The sequence below is a fragment of the Saimiri boliviensis genome, chromosome 1, assembly GCF_048565385.1.
Source record: "Saimiri boliviensis isolate mSaiBol1 chromosome 1, mSaiBol1.pri, whole genome shotgun sequence".
Lineage (NCBI taxonomy): Eukaryota > Metazoa > Chordata > Mammalia > Primates > Cebidae > Saimiri > Saimiri boliviensis.
The window spans coordinates 63068846-63093338 of NC_133449.1; the positions used below are offsets into that span (position 1 = coordinate 63068846).

Sequence of the window (24493 nt, forward strand, 5' to 3'; positions counted from 1 at the left end):
TTTTTTTTTTTTGAGACAGAGTCTTGCTCTGTAACCAGGTGCCAGGCTGGAGTGCAGTGGTGCAATCTCAGCTCACTGCAATCTCCACCTCCTGGGTTCAAACAATTCTCCTGCCTCAGCCTCCCAAGTAGCTGGAACTACAGGCACATGCCACCACGTGGGCCCAGCTAATTTTTGTATTTTTTAGTAGAGACGAGGTTTCACCATGTTGGCCAGGATTGTCTCGATCTCTTGACCTTGTGATCTGCCTGCCTTGGCCTCCCAAAGTGCTGGGATTATAGGCGTGAGCCACCACTCTCAACCAGTAGCCATAATTTCTATTGAAAACCTAGAAAGTAAGTTATTTTAAATTGTTTTATGTAAGTATTTGTGGATGAAAACCATTTTATATTTTTTAGAAATATATATTCCTGGACCTGGCGGCTCACACCTGTAATCCCATCATTCTGGGAGGCTGAGGCAGGAGGATTGCTTGAGGCCAGGAGCTTAATAAATATATGTTCCCTCCATATGGTGGTTGTTGTTGTTTATTAACGGATCCTATCTTTTCTATACCATGTACGATAATATGTCAAAATATATAAACCTAAACTTATGTTTAATAATTAATATTTCTGTATTTTAACTTACTTAGAAATGAGTCAGACATTTTATGATTATCTATTATTTAATCAAACATGACTTGATTTTATGATTTTCAGTTACCTAAAAGTTTTTGAAATGATGACAAGCTTAATTATAAGCATTTATCCCATTTACTTACCTAATTTACTCATTCTTAAAAATTATATTTGAATTGCTCATGTAAAAGTTAGCCATTTATGTTATTTTTTCTTTCGGAAAAGCAAAACGAGGCAAATCCCATATTAGCCAATCTCATCTTAACCAATGTCTTTGATGAATTTATTCTCCAGACCTGTGTTCTGCTTAATGGGGAAAGGAGAAAGGTTGGTCGGGAGAGAACGGAGGCGAGCGCTTTTTAGATGTTCACACGAGAGCTACATATCCCAAATGTGAATCACATTTGCCAACTAAGACTAACCAGAGGCCCTGAGGGTTGCGCTAATTTCAGCCAAGCCATTTAAACAATAGACTTTGCAGGGCTAGCCATAGCTCTTCGGTGGCTTGAAATCTAAGGGGTCAAAAGCAGCTCAGGAAAAGCTGCCTTCTAGTTCCATTGGGACTGAGTTTCTGGAAAACGCCACATGCTTCTCAAAACACACACACTCAAAATCAAGACACCCATAAGTTACTCATCAGGCTGGCCAGGAAGTACTGACATGACCGGAAGATGACTACACTCTTAAAAACACCCATGAATCACACATTTCAGTATTTTGGAAAATGTTAAAATTTATTAATAATAGTTAACATCACATAGTTAATTAAACTAGTTATTTATCATACATAATGACAACATCTTCACTAGACCGAGTGCTCAAGGATCTGAGATGATTGGCCATTCAGTACACCCCAAAGATTGAGATCCACTGTATTTACGCAAAGCAAAGTCGTGTCAGCAAGGGACTGTCAACCTAATTCTGGAAACACAATCATTCAAAATTTATTTTCCAGTGTTCCTTTTTGGAAACCAACAACACATCTTTAATACCTACACACCTACATCTCTACCTTTAAAAAAAAAAAAAAGTGTAACTTCAAAGATAGTATCTAATCTTCAAGCTTAAAATTTAAGTTAAAATTCATCTCTATTTTCTGGGCACCTTTTAGTGATCCTAAAATCTACGTGAAAGCTTTTGGCTTTTCTGTAGCAGGAAAACACCCACATTTTGGGTCAATTAGTGCAGATGGAAGCAGCAGAGATGCTACACCTGACAGCAAAGCCAGACGGGAGCAAACAAGAAGGACCAGCCCCTCGCCCCTCTGTGCTCCTGAGAGGAGCTGGGCCATCTTCACCTAATTACACCCAACTTTGTTTAAATGTTGCATAATTAGACACTATTCTCAGGACAAGTTTGATAAATACACAAAAACTGGGTGCAATTTCATGAGTTTCTTTCCATCTTTCCATTCTGATCCTTGTATCCAATTGAATAGTTACCTCCCTCCTTGTTATGTAGTATCCAGGTTTAATGTCTGTGCTTGTGTGTGTTTTAGGACAGAGGCGGGCTTTCAGATTCAGAATCAACTGCACCCTTGAAAAGTAGGGACGGAAGTTTTCAAGCCACTCTCAGCCCTCCTAATAGTTGGAAAGAAATATTGCATATAAAAAAAAAAGACCACAAAAACAGGTCAGCAGACCAATACCAGCTCAGCCTAGGGAAGCACATGAACAACAATTCTTGTAAAACATTTAAAATACAAACCCAAGGTGAAACTTGCTGGGAGGGCACAAATACACCAAAAGTGTTGTCCCTGAGGTTTTGTTTGGTTGCTTAATTGTTCTGTTTTGGTTTGTTGTTGAGGATTAGATACAATTTAAAAAAAATTTTTTTTTGGTGACTTCCTTTATCTTGTCAGAAAGCTTTAGAATACTCCTGACTGTCCCAAGAACAAAAATTTCTAAGCTATGGGTCTATTTGAAATGATTCCTTTGGTTTCCTTTGCTTAACATATCATGGACTATTACCCCACAAAAATCTCTAGACAGAGGAGCCAACTGCTGTGGTCTCTTCAGTCCATTGGCCCAGCCTCTGTCTCTGTCCCTGTCCCTGCCCTCCACACACTTCCAAGACCGCAGGGGAAGGAGGAGCCAGAAAGCAACCACTTTGCCATTCATTCACCCTAAAGAGGCTTCCCTTCTCTTCCCACAGGCGAATGAGGTATTTCTATGACTAGTATCTTCCCCTTCCACTCTTTAACTACACTGAGGCCAATTTGGACAGGACCTGCATATCTATGTACATAACAAATTAACATATAAATACATTACATACAATTGACCATTACATGTCAAAATGAAGGAGCAGATCTACTTCAAGAACTAAATAAAATTTCAAAAATAAATTAAAATGAAAATACAGTTTCCATTTTTGCAGGAAAATTTTGTCAAATAAACCAAAAACTCCCCCTCCCGCAAAGGTCCATTGCTTAAGGATGATGTCTGCACCCCACTGAGATGCGACAACTAGCCCAACTGCAGGATGCATCAACTCCTGGCTTTGGTGTTGGGATTCCTTGATTCCAGGAATAGTAAATGCTGGAATCCACAGGGCGAATGCTTGTAGATGAGGTTGAAGAGGGGCTGCTCCATGGGCGTCCATGGATTTCCCTCTTTGTCTCCCTCCACCCTCCCCACATCTACCTGTAAGACAATCAGGCTCACATCCTCAGTGGAGACCTCAGTGGAGAGAATCAGTATCAACATCAGTGCTGGGGGATGCACCCCACTTAGAAATGTCATGTTCCGGCTCCAAGGTGAAGCAACCATATCTTCATTAGTGTCCCCATCCTGTAGAATTATACAGGGACATGGAATTTGGCAAAGGGGATTTCTAAGGGTGACAATTTTCATGTTTTAAGAGAACCAATGTTCACATGTGATGCATGTGAACAGATCCTTTCTTGGAACTGTATCTCAGTAGGGCCAAGCTTGGGCACCAAGCTCTATGATGAGGAGATGCAGAGACAAAGCCCAGTCCAATGGGGTCCTCTCTGCCAAGGAAAAGCCAAAGGGTCTGTCTCCGACACAAGGGGTGACATCTTATAATTTAAAACAGAGAAGAGGGAGAGAAAAAGGAAGTCCCTTCAGATTTCAGGGGTTCTATCGTTGTCCAGCCTCACGGATGCGGCAGGCCACAGCAGTGATGAGCGCCGCCCCCTTCCCGCTGCCATCTTCTGACTGCAGAAAAGACACATCACATTTTGGAGCTAGGTCCTTCACTGTCTCATGCATGACTTTGGCAAAGCTGGAAAAGGTGGGAGGAAGACAACGGGAAAAACAATCTTAGTCATGATTGGTTTGTGCACTTAGAAATGGAAAGCCAAGAAGCGATGCTGGAAAACCAGAAATAATTAAGAGGAGGAGAAAGATGACAGCTATAATGTATTAAACATTTTCTATATATGAAGTACCAGCAAACTGTGGCTTGGAGATACTAGTACTATGCCCAAGTTCCACATCACATCAGCCATTGAGAGAGCTAGGATTCAACGCTGGGACAAATGTCTAATATCCTGGCAAGTTGTGTTCTTAAAACTAATCAAGAAAAGAGAAGTTCAACAAACAGCCATGGAAACCACAAGTGTGCCTAACAGAGAAGAGCACAACTTGTTCACAAACTCTGGAGGGGGAGACCAGGACTCAGGAATATGGTTTTCTACTTTCTGGGTGTATTGACTCATATCAAACCCACATCTGCTCCAAAATGCCACTGGACGCAAAAGGAGCGACTTACAAAGTCACTGCTAGGATATCACAGTGATCACAGATCCTTCCTATATGGACCAGTTAAAGAGAGAGTCATAATCTGCCCCAACACAGCAGAGTCAGGACGCCCTCCCCACCTGCAAAGCTGAGGATGCCACGTCCCAGGGTTGGTGGCTGAGCTTCTGTCCCCCTCCCAATCCTCATCTGGAACCAAAGCTCTTATTTTTACAATGACACTGATATCCCAAAACAGAGACTGAGAACTTCTAAAGTTCCTCCCTTTTCATTAACTGCATAGACTCTGCGAGAGCTCCAACTCCTTGAAATTACCTAGTAAGAGCAGGTGAAGTTCAAACACTACCATTCTTCACTCAGCCCTGCGCATACTGCCTGAGCCAGGGCATGGATCTGCTCTTTTAACCTTTTGCTAAAAGGCTTCTAGGCTCCCAGGAGAGAGGATTTGGGGCATTTCCAGACTTCAAAATAAATTGTTCAAAACATATGCAAATGAAGGAAGAAGAGAGAAGAGAAATGTCAACAAGGGGGAAAACAAGAGAGATGGAAAAAGAGAGGGAAAAGAACAAGAAAAGAAAATTTAGGGCTGGGCGCGGTGGCTCAAGCCTGTAATCCCAGCACTTTGGGAGGCCGAGGCGGGTGGATCACGAGGTCAAGAGATCGAGACCATCCTGGTCAACATGGTGAAACCCCATCTCCACTAAAAATACAAAAAATTAGCTGGGCATGGTGGTGCGTGCCTGTAATCCCAGCTACTCAGGAGGCTGAGGCAGGAGAATTGCCAGAACCCAAGAGATGGAGGTTGCGATGAGCCGAGATGGCGCCATTGCACTCCAGCCTGGGTAACAAGAGCAAAACTCCGTCTCAAAAAAAAAAAAAAGAAAAAAAGAAAAGAAAATTTAGCACTTACACACAGAGGGATGGCAACCTTTTCCTAAAAAGGGCCAAGCAGTAAATACCTTCAGCTCTGTGGGCTCTGGGGTCAGCTACAACAACTCTGCAGCCAGAGACAATACATGAGCAAATGAGCATGACTGTGTCCCAGCGAAACTTTACGTACAGTAACAGTCTGGCTGTTGCTTGCCAACTGCCGCTCTAGAGTGTTGAAAAAAATCTTGCCCCAGAGTTCTAGCATACATTTGCCAGACGGTTCACTTTAGCACTGTTTCTAATGGTCAAAAAATATAGAAATAACCCAAATATCACATCAATGACAGAAAAAACTGCTAAATAATCGAAGGTACACTACACAGCTCTGAAAATTAATGAACTACAACTGTATTCTTCAATGAGGATGCATCTCAACACAAACACTGTGTGAGAAAAACCAGCCACAGAAGAGATACCATGTGATTCCGTTTACGGCAGTTTCAAAAATAAGTAAGACTAAACAATATGGATGCATACCCTAGATATATGGGGCGGAAAAGAAAAGCAAGGGACTGATTCAGCACAACGCTTACCCCTGGCATGGAAGAGTGAGGACGCCATTGTGGAGGGGCTCAGAGGGGGGCTTCCCACAATAAGGGGTGAAACACAGGCCTACTTCTGGCTGTTAATATATGTATTATATACACTGTTTGGAATGGCTGATAATCCATTATAAAGTAAAAAGGAAAGAGAGAAAGAAAGGGAAAGAACAAAGAGACAGAAAGAAGGTAAGCAGGGAGGGTTGGGGTCAGCCACTTACTGAGGATGTAGCTTGTAGAGGGTCCCATCCACACCCACTGTCACTTTGAGAGCGTCCAGCCCACGGTTTTCTCGTATCTTCTCCACCACGGCGGCCATGCCTGCGCCACAGAGCTGGGCTGCCCGCCGGGCCACCACAGTGCACACCTCCTTAACGATGATGCTGTCGTCACAGGTGCTCTCGAGGCCCAAGTGTTGCAGGATGGCTCGAACTTGCAGCAGGGCCAGGCAGTCACTGGGGTGGGAGGGAGACAGCGAAGTGTTCAGTCATGCACCTAAAGGGCTGGTAGCCTACCACACCAGGGCCTGAGTCCTTTATAGGGGAGGTTCTGTGGGGGTCTGGCTCTCCAGGAGCTGGCCCTGCAAGGTGGTTCCCATTCCTAAATTCAGACCGGTGCTCATCCTACTGGATCACATTGACTCTTCTTGAGGGTGACAGGAATTCAAACAGTTCCTCATTCCATTCTCCCTAGCCGAAGCAGAGCATTGCTACTACAAAGTGGACACTCAAAACAAAGGAAATCCACTGTTTATTGCAGCGGTCAGTTACAAAGCTCTTTCATGGCCTTTCTCTCGCTGCTGTTCATGGGTCTGCAGGACAGGAATTAACCAAGCAGCATTAGACTCCTGCTTTATTTCTGCTCTGCTGCTCTGGGTGGTCTGAACTGTATCTACATGTCATTTATGAAGCAAGTGTAAATACAGTTGTAGGAAGAAAATAAAATATAAAGAAAACTATTTTAGAAGCCTGGAATCACCTCCTCGAACATAACTAACCCGTAAGCTAGAACATATCTTTGTATTCACTGGTGCAAATGCCCAAGGGGTCTACTCATGTCAGTTGTCTAGTTCCTATTCTTCTCTGCCCTGAGAGTAATGACACAGCATTAATTTTTAAAGGGCTCTGAAATTCACGGTTCTAATTTGGAGCAGATTTTCCATCATTTGACTGTAGGCAGGAGGCTTTGCTCTAATGAACCACCGTGTGGCATGTATCTGCACTGCTTGACGTTCCAACCCTTACTCAATCCTGGCTGCCTGATTACTGCAGCCAGCAGTTAGGAAGGCTGTCAAGCTTAGTGCAGATGCTTTCATAAGTGATCTTCCTCTGTGCATTTCAGTTTACATGCTACAAGCAGGTATCTTTCTACCTCTGATATATGGTCTAAAACCCAAAAATATCACTTTGCATGATCTCAGGCCAAGCTTAGCACAAACTTTCAAGAAAATGTGCCATGTCTGCCCTTAAAATGACAACTGTCTGTAACGTGCTTTTAGTAAACACTATAGATATGAATGTGTTCACCACTCAACTGACCTTTGTATGAGTCATGCCCTGAGCTATGGAAATCTTTCAGTTTGTCTGTCAATGAGTAAAAAGAAGAACACGGCCCCCCACTGCCCTGAGCCCTAAGCTCTCACCTCTCAATCTGAGACAAGAACTTGGTTTCAAAGATGCCCCTTGTCTTGAGCCGCTCTGAGATGCGGCCTCGGAAGAGCAGCCCACGCTTGGTGAAATCGATGAGAATGTTACGAACAATCTCACCCAGGTACATTCCACTGATCATTTTCTCGTACCTGCAATGCGGGTAACATTGTGGAGGTTAAGTAGGAAGGTGAAGGGATGTGTGGAGACAGGAAAGGCCAGCTTAGTCACCCCCCAGTGCATCAGAAGTGGCAGACAGGCAGGATCCCCTGATGGGAAAGGAATTGCTACTTGATTCACTTGGGCAGCATCCCTAGTGTCCTTGCATGCTAATCCACAACCTGCAGCAACACTGACCACAGTGTCCGAGGCATGTGGGGCTCCTGGGGAAATAAGCCTTGGAAAGGAACCCACAGGAAAAGGAACTCGTTTCCTTTCCAAGGCTTATTTCGAACCTTCAAGAAGCAACTCAAGAAGCAACACACACCATAGCCCCACAGGACTTCTAGGAATGGGGGAGGATGCTGAGTCTTAATCTTTCACCTCACTAGGCATTCAGCATGCATTCTCTTGGACTTAATCATCATTACTCAAGTAACTACTGCCAGCTGTAAGGCCCCTGTCCTGGCCACTGGAATTAAACATGACTATGCAGTGGCTTGAGGGTCTTTTGGTCCTGAATCCTGCCTTGAAAAAAACTAGGTCCCTAGTTTCAACCAATACCCCGTCGCCACTCCATCTTGTCTTGGACCAGCCTACTTCCTTCATGAATGTCGCCTGCCTGGCCCCCAGAGGCATTTTATTCTGTGACTTCTATTCTGGACACATTTTGCAAGGTGTACTCTGCCGAACTAGGGTGTCTGATTAATCTAGTTAGGAAGCACTACAGACAACATCTTAATGCGAAATGTGTTGGATCTTACACTTGTCTCTCAGCTCAGACCCCGCTCCTCCACCATGTACAGGGCCTTGAGACACTGGGGCTGGTCCCTTGCTGAATTCTGACAACAGCGGGTGCTCGGCACTGGAGGATGGAGGAGGAGAGGCTTGGCTCCTGTCTGCATCACCCAAGAGATGCTCTCAGCCTGGCAGCAGCAAGTACTTCAACTTTCTATTTGTTTCTCCTTAGAGTGCCAGACCTAGGTTCTAGTATTCTCCCACCTGTTCTCCCAAGCTTCAGGGTGGAAGATGCTTCTTACATTTACTAACTCAGAACTTTCCAGATGCATTTGACAAGAATCCCTTTCCAAGGAAACCTCTTTTATTAACATCTCACAAGAATGAGCGTCCTGGGAGATGCCACTGTGGAAGCTCTGATCACTTGTTGCCACCCAGTTCTGGGATATACTTAACAGGGCCCCAGTTGAGCGCCTACCTCTGCTTGCCGGGGTTGAGTGAAAGCTCATCCACAGCCACATCAAATTCCGTGCGGAAGTCATCTAGGCATCCATTGTCCCCGAAGGCCCCCCATTCCATGTTCACACACATCCGCCCCTCTTCTCCTTCCACCAGTTCCACATTGCGCATCTCCTCCATGTAGCAGGCATTGCTGCCCGTGCCTGCCAATCACAGGACACCAGGGCCTCGCTCAGCACTGTACCCCTACACCCAAGGCTGGGCATCCCCATGTGGAAAGGACAGTCTGGGTCCTTACCAACAATGAGGCCAACTTCACAGTGAGGGTCTTCAAAGCCGCAGGTCATCATAGTTCCGACTGTATCGTTCACCACAGCAACCACATCCAGGTCAAACTCCTGAGAGGGCAAAAGCAGAAGCCCAGTTCACAGGTGAACCCCAATATTCTTTCAGACATGTGCATGGGAGATTTATAAGTATATAAAATATATCTCAGACACCATGGCTGGTTCTTCATTCCATTCAGGTCTGGGCTTAAATGTCACCTCTTCGGAGACCCTCCCTGGCTGTGCTTAACTCTATATGGTCCTAAAAGGGGAGGCATGAATAATCCGCCCCTTGTTTAGCATGTAATCAAGAAATAACAATAAAAATGGGCAACCAGCAGCCCTCAGGCTGCTCTGCTCATGGAGTAGCCATTCTTTTATTCTTTTACTTTTGTGTGTTTATGTTTCATAGCTTTTTTTTTTTTTTTTTTTTTTTTTTTGAGATGGAGTTTCAATCTTGTTGCCCAGGCTGGAGTGCAAAGGCACAATCTCGGCTCACCACAGCCTCTGCCTCCCAGGTTCAAGCGATTCTCCTGCCTCAGCCTCCCAAGATGCTGGGATTACAGGCATGCACCATCATGCCTGGCTAATTTTTTGTATTTTTAGTGAAGACGGGGGTTTCTCCATGTTGGTCAGGCTGGTCTTAAACTCCCAACCTCAGGTGATCCACCCACCTCAGCCTCCCAAAGTGCTGGGCCTCAGTCATGGGCCATCACGCCCAGCCTCATTGCTCTTAATAGCAACTGCCACTAGGTTATGGACTTATTTGTTTACAAAATAAAGCTTTGCTGTGGTCACTCCTGAACCCCCAGTGCTAAGAGCATGGCTTGACACACAGTGCACACTCAATTGCTGAATGATTTGAGTTAATCTTCTTCCCAACCCATGCAGCCACATTTAATGTTGCCCTCACTTTCTGATCACACAGACCAGGTCAATTGTCGAGGAGCTGACACATCAGGCCTCGTCCCATGTCTCTCCTACCTCTCGCCGGTGGATCGCTTCCTTCAGCAGGGTCACCACATCCTCACCCTCGCAGCCAGACGCCTTGAAACCTTTTGTCCACTGGAGGAGGATGCTCTAAAAATCACACACCAGCATGGAGAGGGAAGCATCAAGGAAGGGTTCGCAGGTCAGTTCTGTGGATCTAGCAGTACTTCTAGCTCTCAACCTCACAGGTCAGACACATCCCCTAGAGTCACGAATCATCTCACCCACAAATTAGTCTAAACTGTTCCTAAGGTATTGAGCAGCTACTTGTAGCAGGTACTGGGCTAAGCATAGATCATGCATTACATCATTTAATCCTCACAGCACCCTTGTGGTACATCTATCATGTTTACTGCCACTTCACAGGAAACCGAGGCTCTGGAGTAACTTGCTCAAGGCCTACAGCTTGGAAGAAAGACGCAGGATGCACTCTGAGGCCCACTGATCCCAGTGAATGGGCTCATAAGCACCATGCAGCTGCCCCTGCTATGCGACTTCCTATATGCTTGCTTTCATCACTGGGCAAAGCAGCTTGTTCTGTCCCTACCCTTTACATCAGAAGGGTCAGTGTACGTCTCTTAATTTTCTTTTTATTTTTTTTCAACTGGGACAGTGTTTTCAACTTGGAGAACGTCTCTTAATTTTCAAACTCCAGCATGTGGTGAACAAGTGCTTTGCCCACAGCTGGGTGACTAGGCTTCGCCACCACCCCATGTCTTTCAGTGAGGGAAGCAACTCCAGGTTCCTCCTCAGCATCCTCAGTGGGCCCCTTGCCTTCAGTGTGGTCTTCCGGGAGAAAATGCATGATGGCTTTGAACCTGGGAGAAATACTTTGGATTTTATTCCCTGATGCCCTCTCTGCTGCCACAGCCCACCAGGAAACAAGCCTCAGGGCTTCAGACCCCTTACCCAAGAGCTCGGCTTCCATAAATGAGCTGTGTGCTCGTAATCCACCCACTTGCAAGATTTCTCCAGGCCTTGCTGGGGGATTCATGCCTATCAGCTTGGTATTTCATTCATAGCAACCTGGAGGTGCCACACTGTGTTCAGATCCCAGGGGATTCAGAAAAACAAAGCACATGCCATCAGAGCGCTGTGCTCTGACACACCCATCTGACACACCCACGACCAGACCAAGTGTGTGCTTACCTCTACCCAGCTCTCTACAAGCTTCACATCTCTGACAAAATTTTGTGTTTATGGAATGTTCAAATAACATTATTTCAGGTGATCCTTACTGATAAGGCAAGCAGAGGCCCAACAGCTGGGAGGCCTGCCCCAGGCCAGCGGCTGGGAAAGGTCAAGGGGCGGGGAGCGCACCTCTGCACTGGTGAGTTTCCCCATCACAGGAGGATCTTGCCAGAGCCCACAGGGAGAAATGACTTCTGCTTTATTTGCTCTTTTTTTTTTTTTTTGAGACGGAGTTTTGCTCTTGTTACCCAGGCGGGAGTGCAATGGCGCGATCTCGGCTCACCGCAACCTCCGCCTCCTGGGTTCAGGCAATTCTCCCGCCTCGGCCTCCTGAGTAGCTGGGATTACAGGCACGCGCCACAACGCCCAGCTAGTTTTTTGTATTTTTAGTAGAGACGGGGTTTCACCACGTTGACCAGGATGGTCTCGATTTCTCGACCTCGTGATCCACCCGCCTCAGCCTCCCAAAGTGCTGGGATTACAGGCTTGAGCCACCAAGCCCGGCCTATTTGCTCTTAATTTTTACGACTCTTGACCTAACACAGTGCTCCTCACAGAAACCTGGAATACAGAATAAAATCTAATACAATGGCCTGGAATCTCACAACTCAGAAACTGTTAGCATGCCTTCCGGTTTCCCTGGTAAATAGATAAATAAATATATAACCTGTTGGCATGAAAAGTTAAGACAGTAACTGCTTGAAAACATTCTGGTAGAAAGTCTAGAAGAAGATGTACAATGGAGTGTTATGTTTTTATCATCCCACTAGTTGTATTTTCCATTTTTCTATATCATAAAAAGATTACTATTTCTAAAAAAAAAGTTTTAAAACCTTTAGTCATATCACCAGTATTTTCTCATGTGATTAAAATTTTTTACAAATAACTAGTGACTGATACTAAGCAGTAAGTGGGTCATAATTTATGTATCTATTATCTCACCATTGAACAAGTTTGTTCCTAACATCTTTGTTATAATAAGTAATGGTCCATTAAATAGTACATAAGTATTAATGCTGGTCTGGTTAACACTAGATGAATGTTAATAGGTGTTGAGAAATAACCAGACTAAGCAGAGTTTTTATTGCAGAACTTCCTAAAACCTTAATTACACTAATGCACATGGGGAATTCTCTCAGATAAGGTGGAGGAGGAGGCATTTACCAAACTCAGTGGAACCAAGTTGAGGGCCACTGTGGCAGGGACCCTGTGGGAAATGCTGGTCTTTCCACTGGGGTAGGCTCCTCTGTGCTGGCCCAGCTCTTCATGTCACTTGCTCCCACCTACATGCACCTCTCCACACCGATCAGCCTGCCCACCTTTCTTTCCCATCAACTCATTCTTCTGACTTGTTCCCAGTCTTCCTGACATCCCCCAGGTATGTGCTCAGATTAACATCTGTCTCACTCCTTGTCCTGGGGTCTTCAGTATCAGTCTCACTGGGGCCACATTCCAAACAGCAGCTGTTCCTTTTCTGAGCTTGCTTCATCAGCCCAGCTTATTTGCAAGCATCTAAAGGTAGGAGCCATGCCTTTTATACCCGGCAGTGGCATGCGCAACATACTGCACACCTGCAGCGTGCACGTGCGCTTCTACATGACTGAGACAGACATAATTGCTTAAAAACAGTCTCCTGACATCAGTGCCCAGGGCTACCCATCATCAGCAGATCCAGCACTGCCTACTCAGCTCTCCTCTACTTCTCGGGACACTCAAGTCCAGAGCATCCGGGATCCTCATGCACCTACTTCATTTAGCCAAGGCAAGTTGAAGAGGAGTGAGAAGCAAAGGTGAGACCAGAGAGGAGCCAGCGCAACCAAACAACAGGAGATGGCATGAAAATGCCCTGAGCCCATAATAAGGGCCTCAGGAGCCCCACAGCATAACTGAGGGCACAGGCTCAGGCATCAGGAACCCAGAATCCAAATCAGAGCTTGACCGCTCCCAAGCTATTATGACTTGGAGCAAGATACCCAGCACCTCTGCAGGGCTTATTTTCCTTTCTGTAGAATGGGTATTCAAACACCTCTCTTACGTTATTGTTGTGAGGGTAAATGAGGTAATGCACACGAGAAGCCTAACACAGTACCTGGCATGAAGTAAGCGCTTAAAAAATGCTAATTGTTTCTATATATACACACACCACACACCACACATACACACACACACACACACACACACACACACACACACGCATATTCAAGAGAGATGGGGTCTTGCTATGTTGCCTAGGCTGGTCTTGAAATCCTGGCCTCAAGTAATCCTCCTGTCTCAGCCTCCCAAAGTGCTAAGATTACAGGTATAAGTTACCACACCCAGCCAGTTGTTAACATCATCATCACCCCAAAAGCTATTACAGCTGAGCTAAGCTACTTAACTTCCACCAGCCTCATTCATTCCCATCAAGGGGCCCCTCCCCACCACTGGTCTCTCACTTCCTTCTTTCCTTAGTCTCAGCTCAACTTTCTCCCCTGCTCCATTCCTGACTGGTTTAGAATCAATAAAGTCCACAGGAGAGCCCTCCAGGAAGATGCTGTTACCTCATCCAGGCTGTTCTGCTGGCAGGGGAAGGAGAAGGTAAAACCCAGAGGCAGGGACACGCCCTTCATGCCCATGTACTCGAGGAAGTCGGCGATGCACTGGACAATGTGGTCAAAGAGCTGCAGGGAGAAGTCAGATGCTGAGGGAGGAGCCCTGGGCAGGGCAGGCTGCCCCCAGCAGGACCTGTGCAAGACCTCAATGTTTCTTTACACCCAGAAGAAATGCAAGCTCAAACGCAAACCTGAATCAAGACCAGGCTGGAGCCCTGGGTCCAGCTAGCCCTCCCCAGGGTCACAGGTGAGCAGAGAAAACACCGTCCTCGAAGGCAAGAGGTGACGTCTACTGGGCAATCCCTCCTGGAGGCGCCGCCCGCTCACCTCGTCCCCGGTGCCGTGCATGACCTCCTGCGGGATGGCGTAGATCTTGTTGTGCATCTCCACTCCGCCCCACTTCCCGTTCCGAACACGCACCAGCAGGACCCGGAAGTTTGTTCCTCCAAGGTCCAAGGCCAAGAAGTCCCCTTTCTCTGGAAAATAAACCCAGGGAGGTGATAAGTTGGGGCAGAAGCTGGGGAAGCTGAGACAGTACACTTAAAACTATCCAAATACACCATTCCTGTTCCATCAAATGCCACCTTATATTACATTCAAGAGAAGGAACAGCAGAGTTCAGTTTCCTGAAGAAAACTGAAAGGAATACCTTCAAAATGAGAAAACTCTCCCTTGTTGGACAATTACAGAGTGCCATGTGCCTCACACAGAGTGGAGGTTAAACCCTTAGGCAGGCCCGTGAGGGAGACACTGCATTCCTCTCTCATTGATGATTGGGACCTGGCTGATAGCTTAAACACTTGCCCAGGGTCGTACAACCAGGACAGGGTAGAGCAGTGACCAAATCCCAGTCTCTGTCTCTGAATCCTGCACCGACTGTGTTACACTGCCCTGCTCATCCATTGTCTTCTCTGAATTGGAATTAAGACCACCACTTCCAAGGTTTTAAGATTTACAGCAGGGATCAGAAATCTTTTTCTGTACAGGCCCAGACAGCAAACATTTTAGGTTCTGCGGGTCATGCAGTCTTTGCTGCCATCACTCAACTTTGCCAAGACAGTGGAAAACAACCGTGAGCAATAGGCAGACGCGTGGGCATGGCTGTGTAATAATAAACCTTTATATACAAAAACAGGTGGTGGGCCAGATTCAGTCCATGGTCCAGTTTGCCAATCCTGACCCAGACCAATGTGATGGTTGCAAAAGCTGATTCTAGAACCTGAAGTCCTGGGTTTGAATCCCGGCTCTGACATTTTCTAGCTGTGTGAATTTGCGCAGGTGTCTTAATTTCTCTGCCTCAGTTTTCTGTCAAACATAGGTTAATACATACAATTAACTGCTGCTATTTTTTAACAGTTAAAGATTAAATAAAGGCATACATATAAAGTGCTGACACACAGAAAGCATTCAATAAGTACAGACCATTATTACTGTTTGCAGAGGAGCACCTTGTTTGAGTTTATCGAAGACTGGAACTCCCTAGTAATACAGCTGAAGAAATGTGTTCTGGTTCAAATGTCCAATGCTAATGCTAAGGGACCTCCCAGGGCATCAACACCAGGACAAAGGCCCACCATGTGAGCCAGGAGGCACCCTGCTGCATACCTGTGCCGTCAGGGGTGGCACACACGTAGGTGGGCAGCATCTTGACAGGAGCAATGGCATGAGTCTCCTTGCTCAGACCTCGCTCCATTTCTACCTTCATCCTCCTTTTGACCTCCAACAGCTGCTCACGGCTCAGCTTCAGAGGCTCTAGTGTCTTCTGGCGAGCACGGTGTTGATCGGCCAGCCGGTAAGCCACCGCCGTCACCATGGCTGCACCTTTGCCACTACCATCCTCGGAGCGGAGGAAGCGGACATCACAGTCAGGCACCAGCCGCCGCACGGTCTTGTGTAGACACTTGGCAAAACTGCAGTTCCCCAGGGTGGGTAAGAGACAGATGCCCACAGTTAGGGTCAATGGTGCACATGGTTAGACAGTTGCCCACAGCCTCAGCCCAAATGCCGAAAGGCACCTGCTGGAGCCTGTGCTGCCCTAAACATCCTCTTCCCACTCTTCCCAAGTTAGGAGCCACTATGAGAACCAGATATTCAACTACAACCACCGGGGATTGGTTCACCACCACCATGAAAGGAAAGGACCTTCTAATAAGCCACTGTCTCCTGCATGCAGTCGCACAAGACCTCCTCTTCCTCACTGAAGAAGGCCCCCTGGCCACAGCTCCTCTGCCCATCATAGTACCATCAGCCTCTTTGCCAGAGCTGCCCTGTGGTATCAGGTGGCTCTGATGCCACCTACTTGTCTTGTTTCATCACTCATTCCACTGGTTGTCTGGGAAAGACCCAAAATTAAAAGCTAGAATGCTTGAATGCTTCTCTGGACTTTAGCCTCTATTTTGCCATTTTCTGCCAATGATCCCAAAAGTGTCTGCACAGCTAGAGACAACAGGTGCGTTCAGCCAGGAACTCTGGGTAGTGGCCACTTGGAGCCATGGTCTCCAGGGCCTTCCTGCTCCAAGTGTGGTCTGTGGGCTGCAGCCTCACTGGGGGCTGGTAGAGATGTGGGATCTCAGGCTCACCCCAGACCTTCTGATCGGAATCTGCCTCTTAACAAGATCCCCACATGATTCACGTGCACACTCAAGTTTTTGCATCAGTTGGGTAGGAACAGTGAATCTCAGGGCTGAGGCCTCCTGCGCTGACCAGTTAAGAAAATGAAGGCACATTGACCTGGCATTCTTATTAGGTGAAAATGATAGGGAAATAAGTGGGCACAATAGAGAGACATCTTCCAGGTCTCAGCTGAAATGTGAACATTCTGGTACCTATGATCTGAGGGACCAAATTATTATAGACAGGGCAGGTCACCTTAATATCAAGGTCAGCCAGAGAAGCTGGTAACCCTATTGGGCTGGGGTGGCCCTTGGCAGGGGACATAGCACCTGCAGAAATCACCAAGAATTCTAAGAGTAAAGACAGAAACAGTAACTCATAACAAAGAGGGTGGCACGGAGAGTGCCAAGCAGCCAGAGGAGCTCTGAGGAGCGCCCAAGTAAGTCGCCGGCAGCCGTCAGAAATCACCCCCGCTTATGCCAGACATGACCCCCTCCCATTTCCTCTTGCCCAGATGGAAACTTTTATTCCACCAAGACCCTCAGCTCCATGGTCCCTCTACACCACCCATGAAATGCAAAGTGGAACTGGCTTAATCAATCACTCAGCTCCAGGTGCTCCAGGAACTGAGTCTCCAGGCCCTGGACACTGACTCACTGGGGGTGTTTCTTGTAGACGGAGCCGTCAACCCCAACGGTGGAGCGCAGCCGCTCCTCGCCCTTGTTCTCCTTGATGCGCTGCAGCACGGCGGCCAGGGTAGCTGCGCACAGGCTGGCCGAGCGTGTGGACACGATCTGACAGATCCGGTGAGTGGCCACACAGTCCTCCTGCGTCGGATCCAAGCCCAACCGCATCAGGACCTCACGGGCTTTCCGGATGCCATCCTTCTCCCTGGGAAACAGAAAGGTAGCATGTGGGACCATGTCTGACCCACTGTGGCCAGTGCGTGTGTCGGTGGGTGGCTCCAGCAAATTCAACGCCCAGTGGGGGCAGAATGCCTCTTCGCTGCTCAATCCACCTGCGCAGGGGAAGAAGGAGGAGGAAGAGGTTGCCAAATACAGCACAGCAACCCTGAGGCTCCTCTCCAAGACAACACACACACACACACACACACACACACACACACACAAACACAAACACACTTGAGAAAAACTAGTATTTCCCATGCATGTGCTATGTAAAAACAAGGTCCTGTTCTTGGTGCTTTACCACCGAGTTGTGTGTGTGGAGTTTGTGCTATGTCTGCTTGTGTTAGGGGAGACAGACAGTGTCTCTGCTGTCAGCCACTCTCCACATGTGAACCCTGCTGTGACGCCCACCTGGTTTCTCTCTCTAAAGCAGTCGGAGTCTATTGCATTTCACCATGGACTTGGCACTGCTTTCGCTTGTGTCTAAAGACAGTTGGTAAGGGGCTGGTGCTATAACCTTAGCACCCTTCTCAAGGGAACTAAATCTTGCATCACCGTGGGGTAATTGCATCACCTTGGGATATCGCAACAAGTAGGCCCCGTTCCTTCAAGAGTTTCCCCTTAAAACAAAGTCATTTGAACTCTTTCACTGCTCCATTTGGCTCCAAAGACACCTCCTCTCTACCATCTGGTCCCTGAAACACCGGAACTTCCTCAATCTACAAGTGGAAATCTCAAGAACAGCAAACAAGGCCCGACTCTTGGGATACTGTTAACAAAAAAACAAAAATCAGGCCATCTTCACCCTTGCCCCTGCTGGGCTGTGAAAATGCAGGCCCCAGCTCTACTTATAGAATTAATTGGGTAGGTATATCTCTGGCCAATCTAAAGACCTAGCTTTCTATTATGAAGTGAGAGTCATGGTAAGTCCTTTTTGAGCATCACCAGTAGGGAACCAGATGTCAGAGCTTCAGGAGAAGGAAAAGGAAGCAGGTGCAGGTGAGTCATTCAGGGACCTTCTGGGAGCCTCCTGCTTCAAACCCAGTGCAACAACCCAAGTCCCCATACACGGAGGCATGGTTCCCAGCACCCTGAGTCACTGGTAGCAATCACCCTCAAAATCAACAAATGGAGACTGGTAATTGAAGTGAAGCCACAGGCCCACCATGGTCCGTCATATGAGATCCTTTTGCAGTCCACATTTGAATAGTCAAAAGGTGGTGTCCCCTCCTCATTCCCCGACTACCCATCTACTCTTGTGGTGATCTAGTGAATAGAGGAGGCTGGCCAGAAACTCACCCTTCGATGTCTGAGATGTCTTTGGTCTCAAAGCGACCGGTTTTGAGGAGCTCTGGGCTGAGCTTCCCCCCAAAGAGCAGCTCCTCCTTGGCCATCTTCACCAAGATAAGCCTCACCAGCTCCCCCATGTACATCCCACTGATCATCTTCTCAAACCTGCCAAGAGACACAAACCAAAAACATAAAGCCCCCACTGTCCGTGTACTCAAAGCTTCCCTGTTGAAGCAAGGTGTGCACATGTGAAACTTCACACTTTATGGGTTGCGGCACAACTAAGGGTTAATGTGTGCAGCACGGCCCAGGAGTAAGATACGTGGAGAGGTGACAGCTCAGGGGAACTGGCTTGGGCTGTCCCTGCAGGCTGTTGGGCCTTGACCTATGGAGAAAAATGAATGAGACTTCAGCAGACAAATGAAATACCTAGGGAGTATGGAACATTCTGGAATAGCCTGTATTTTAGGTAAAGATGTGTAGGGTAGTAATCTTTAAAATGCTTCTCTAGCCAGAAAATCCTTTTTAAAATTAAAATCTTACATAGCTCAATATTTATTTACAAGAGAAAAGGCTGATCTGATTAAATATATGGCACAGGCCTAGAAACTCACCTACTCACACTGTCCACCCCTGCAAGCCATTGGTTGGGCTCCAGGAAAATGGTGTGAAAACCACCTGGGGCAGGGGATGATGGGGCAACATTATAAGGGCAGGTTGGGATAGAGGAATCGGGACTGGTCTCTGAACTCTAAATGATGGGTCTCAGGAGTCTGAGTGTGAAACACACTTCTGAACAGGCAGCTGACAAGATAAAGGCATGTTTTAAGGGTTAAAGATCAGCAGTGCGGTAAGATGATTTAATTTTTCAACACTAGGTGGCACTGTTTTCTTTGGAAATTGGTCTTTCTGGCTAGGACTTAGCCAGAGGAAACCAATCTCTGGCGAATGTTTTTGGCAAAAGGCCCATTTCTGGATGTTTGAGAAAGAATCTGTGTCTTGGAGAAAGGAGGCGCCCAGGCCTGCTGGCAGAAACTAGGATGAGCCCCAGTGACAAGGAGGCCCAGGACTGAGGTGTGGAAGGGATTCCAAGGTTACCATTCGGAGAGGAACCCGGGCCTCAAGGAAGCAGTGTGCTCAGGACCCAGGGCCAAGTATGGCAGAGAGCTGGCGAAACTGCGCAGATCACAACGCGTATTTTAAACGTTAGTGCACTGAGACAGGCAGAGCTTCCGGAGAAGGAAACGAGCCTGGACGAGAGCCTGCCTTCAGCAGTAAGGAACTCCGTGTCTGCCCCAGTATCTTCTGCCACACAGCTGGTTCTATGGGAGCTGGGGGGAGTGGGCTGAGGCCAGGGGGGCTCCCAAGTGTGGGTGGTGTTTTTTTGTTGTTGTTTTTTGTTTGTTTGTTTGTTTGATAAGTTTTTGTTCTAGTTTTTAAAAACACTTTGTTCCAGTCAACATTTGGAAGATACTTACTTGGAAACCTATAAGAGGGGGCAAAAAATGTCTATGGTGACTCCAGGGCTACCATGGATGACAATTTGGTATATGTCCTTTTAGCCTTTGTCTTGTCTAAGGATAAGCCGGGGGTGTGTTGTCATGGCCTGGCTGGCACATTTGTCTTTTGACACTTGAAAGGGCCTATAGTTCCTTGGAATGACTTGGGTGTGCCTCATTCACGAAGGCAGACACTGAGTGACTTTTCAGCTCATAAACCTCTCATCACCCACTGCAGACAACTGGTATGTTCCTCAGAAAGTTCAAGTAGAGGACTCACGTTTCAACATATGAAAGAAGCTTGTGACTTAGGTAAACAAACCATGCTTTGAGAAAGCAAGGACTCTCCTGGGAAGAAAGGTTGCCCACCACTGACTTGGTTTATAGAGTTCAATTTTCCTCTCCTAGGAGAGATCTGCACACAAAGCTTTTCTACAACAGTCTCAACAAGACCAGAGATGATCTGTATTGCTCAAAATATTTTGCAACTGCTTCAGACCTTGAAGCAATCCCTGTTTCAAGATCTTTCCCATGCACATTTGGCCAGTGTTTTTGAGTGTGAAATAAGGTTTTGTAAGAGATAAAAGCAACTAAAAACAAAGGCAGGCCAGGCTGAAGAATACAATATTCAGGATCCAAAATGCTAGAAGCCTCTCCTCCAATCCATCCCAGGACATAGTTGGGCCAAGGTCCAAGGGAAGGAGGCCAAGGAAGCTCCTCAGCCAATGTCTCCAGAGGCCACAGGTCTGCCTGCAGCTGCGGCAGGAGGCCTCGGGACCCCAGGGGCCAGCAGTGAGCAGCCAGCTGTCAGCCTGTCCTTTGGGGAGTGATGGAGTGGGAGCTACGAAAGGAGCTTTCAGAGACCCCAGTCTTGGCCATCTCAACACTCTGGTGGCTCACAGTTCCCGCAGACAATTTACAAATAGAAGGCGGAAAGAAGAGCAGGGCCACCCACTTACACTCAGACTAGAACCTTCCAAAATGACTCCTCTGAAGGACACACATTATTAGATATATAATCTAGGATATCCGCTTGCTCTCTGTTTTAGATCCTTTCAGCAATTAATAGTCACAGACACTATGACCAGTGGCCACCTTGGCAATCTTTGGGGATGTAATACTGTAAAGAAACCACCCCCTGACCCTGACCAGCCCCAAACTAAGTTCCTGAGGCCCCCTCCAAGCCCACTCACACAAGAAGGGCCTACTCACAGTTGCTTCCCAGGGTTCAGTGAGCCCATGTCAATCTCCTGGTCAAACTCAGTGCGAATGTCGTTGAGCAAGCCATCGTCCCCGAAGGCCCCCCACTCCATGTTGATACACATCCGCCCCTCGTCACCCTCCACCATGTCGATGTGACGCATCTCTTCCATGTAGCAGGCATTGCTGCCCGTGCCTGCCAAAACAAGGAATTGCTATGCACACGCCTGCTCCTTCCCCCCCAACACCTCTTCCCTCTTACACCACTGCAGGGTGGCTGGGATTTCTCACTGCAGACTCTGGGGGCATCCCAACACATGGCCCAATCTTCGGCTACCCCCAACTCCATGAGTCCCAGCTCAGTTCTCCAAAATGACTGGACCATTATCTTCTAATATGAACTATAAAGGAACACCCAGCCCATGGGCCCCTTTTCCATTTCCAGCCCACACTCCCATACTTTAGCCAGCACAGGCCCTCATGCCCAGTGTTCACTCACTCACCCACAATAAGACCAATCTCACAGTTGTGGTCATCATAACCACAGGTCATCATGGTCCCAACTGTGTCATTCACCACAGCCACAATGTCAATATCAAAGTCCTGTGGAGATAAAAGGGAGGGCTCTGACCTTCATCATCACAGAGGGTGACTTTCCTGACTCCAGCTGTACGTCACTACTACTCATCCTCCTCCTCTCTCTCTCTCTCTCTTTCCCCCTTCCTCCCCATAACTGCCATGATAAGACGTTTTTCTTATTCTCTCTCTGTGCCATTCCACTCCATGCCAACATCAAAAGTTGAATATCATTTCCAACTTTCTTATTTGGAAATGATATTCAAGTCTTCTTCAGGTTAAGAACTAAAGAGTCGGGCTGGGCACGGTGGCTCACGCCTGTAATCCCAGCACTTTGGGAGGCTGAGGCGGGTGGATCACGAGGTCAAGAGATCGAGACCATCCTGGTCAACATGGTGAAACCCCGTCTCTACTAAAAATACAAAAATGAGCTGGGCATGGTGGCGCGTGCCTGTAATCCCAGCTACTCAGGAGGCTGAGGCAGGAGAATTGTCTGAACCCAGGAGATGGAGGTTGCGGTGAGCCGAGATCGCGCCATTGCACTCCAGCCTGGGTAACAAGAGTGAAACTCCGTCTCAAAAAAAAAAAAAAGAACTAAAGAGTCTTGTGCCAAGACTAAGACTATTCATTGTGATAATTTAACCCCGCTGCCCCACAAAGCAGCTGATCACATACAAAATTACTGGGTATGTGTGTCAGGGAAAAGAACCTCTCCCTAAGTTCCACAAAAGCAAATCATGATGAGCCAAGGACACTCAGGGAGACTTCAAGGTGGACCCAGAAAAGCCCACAGACCCCAGGCTCCCACCACCCCACTCACCCCTCTCCGCTGGATGGCCTTCCGGATCAGAGCCACAACGTCTCTGCCTTCCACTCCACTGGACTTGAAGCCCTTGGTCCATGAGACCAGGAAACTCTGAAAGAGGACCAAGGAGTGAATACTGATTTCCCACTAAAACTAAAGTTCACACCACATCTCTCTTACCGCCATCATTAGCAGAGACCTCTGCCACTGGGCTAAAGTTGTGATTGAATTTGTGTATATTACTTCCTGGCTAGCCTAGGAAAAAGAAACTCAGGCCCCTCAAAGACCAGGAAGGGAGGTTAAATGAATGAGTCCTTCATGATAAACTCCAGGAAGTGGAAAGAGCAGATGAGATCTGTCACTATAAGATGCAATCATGTGACACATAACAATGTTTCAGTAAATGACAGATTGCATATACTGTGGTGGTAACAAGGTTATAATAGAACTGGAAAGTTCCTATTGCCTAGTTTAGATACGCAGATATCACTGTGTTACAACTGCCTATAGCATTCAGTATAATAACATGCTATACAGATTTGCGGCCTAGGAGTAACAACAGGCTGTCCCACACAACCTAGGTGTGTAGCAGTCCATACCATCAAGGTTTGTGTAAGCGTACTCTATGATGTTTATACATCAGGAAAATCACTTAATAAAGCATTTCTCAGAACATATCCCCATTGTTAAGCAATACATGACTGTTCTTGTGTCCTTACATCATTAACTCTCCAAGCATTTTTCTTCCAAGGGTCTTTATCACAACATTTTAGATCAAGGAGTTCCTGCTTTCTCATTCCTGTTTCCCTGGATGAGATAAGGACACTGTGCAATGTGTGTGGGAGAGAGGGTGACAAAGAGCACTCCCAACCCCCCAAATATTTCTTCACCATCCCCCACACTGACACACACATTTACCCAGAAAGGCAGAACTTCATCTGCACAATCCCCCAGAACTACCACCAATACCATAGCAGGTGGCTCAGAAGTTCTCTCAGCCCTCCCAGCCCCAAGAGTGAAGCACCGAAGTGTCTGAAGACCCCATCTTACCTCGTCTAGTTTAGTCTGGTGGCAAGGGAATGAGAAAGTAAAACCCAATGGGAGCTTCTTGTCTTTGATTTGTAGCTTATCCATGAAGTTAGCCAGGCATTCGGCAATGTGGTCAAACAGCTAAGGACACACAACACAGGGTGGTAAGCAGAGAGGTAGAAGGGCATGGAGATTAAGGGCATGCACTTGTGGCTCAGCAAGTAACTAGCTGAATATGTGCAAAACCCGTATCTCCTCTGATATCTTCATGTGCTCATCCACAAAATGGGAATTATAACTGGACCTGTCCTTATGGAGTTACAAAAAGGAGGACATTAGTCAATACTTATAAAGGCTTCACATTAGTTATTGCCCACTAAATATTGTCTTCTACTTAAGCCATTTATCTAAACTGCTGTCACGGTAACCCTGTGAGGGAAGGGAAGTCATGGCCAACATTAATCAAAAAGTCACTGCATGTCTGGGGAACAGAACATTCTTTGGTGACCCTGTCAGAGCTCCATTGACATAGATGCCCAGTTGATGATCTTACCAGAAAGGCCAGCCCATCTTGCTGCCAAGAAGTATTTTAGCATCCCTGTCTCTGGTGATGGGGCAGGGAGTGGTTTGAGGGGACAACATTGTCTGTTGGCATTCTA

The 24493-nt window shown here is 47.0% G+C and overlaps 1 protein-coding gene across 1 annotated transcript in view; it reads right to left on the minus strand.

The window, feature by feature from the left end:
* Positions 1–2103: 2103 nt before the first annotated feature.
* Positions 2104–24493, minus strand: part of HK2 (hexokinase 2) — a 58887-nt gene continuing 36497 nt past the window's right edge. Inside the window, exons 4-18 of the mRNA XM_039461288.2 lie at positions 23856–23975; positions 22821–22916; positions 21928–22027; positions 21437–21620; positions 18735–18890; positions 17185–17418; positions 15520–15824; positions 14242–14390; positions 13864–13983; positions 10127–10222; positions 9115–9214; positions 8836–9019; positions 7457–7612; positions 6036–6269; positions 2104–3869 (exon numbers count right to left, since the gene is read on the minus strand). Of these exons, the coding sequence (XP_039317222.1) occupies positions 3725–3869; positions 6036–6269; positions 7457–7612; positions 8836–9019; positions 9115–9214; positions 10127–10222; positions 13864–13983; positions 14242–14390; positions 15520–15824; positions 17185–17418; positions 18735–18890; positions 21437–21620; positions 21928–22027; positions 22821–22916; positions 23856–23975 (2379 nt within the window). The 3' untranslated portion in view covers positions 2104–3724. The remainder of the gene's footprint in view (positions 3870–6035; positions 6270–7456; positions 7613–8835; positions 9020–9114; positions 9215–10126; positions 10223–13863; positions 13984–14241; positions 14391–15519; positions 15825–17184; positions 17419–18734; positions 18891–21436; positions 21621–21927; positions 22028–22820; positions 22917–23855; positions 23976–24493) is intronic.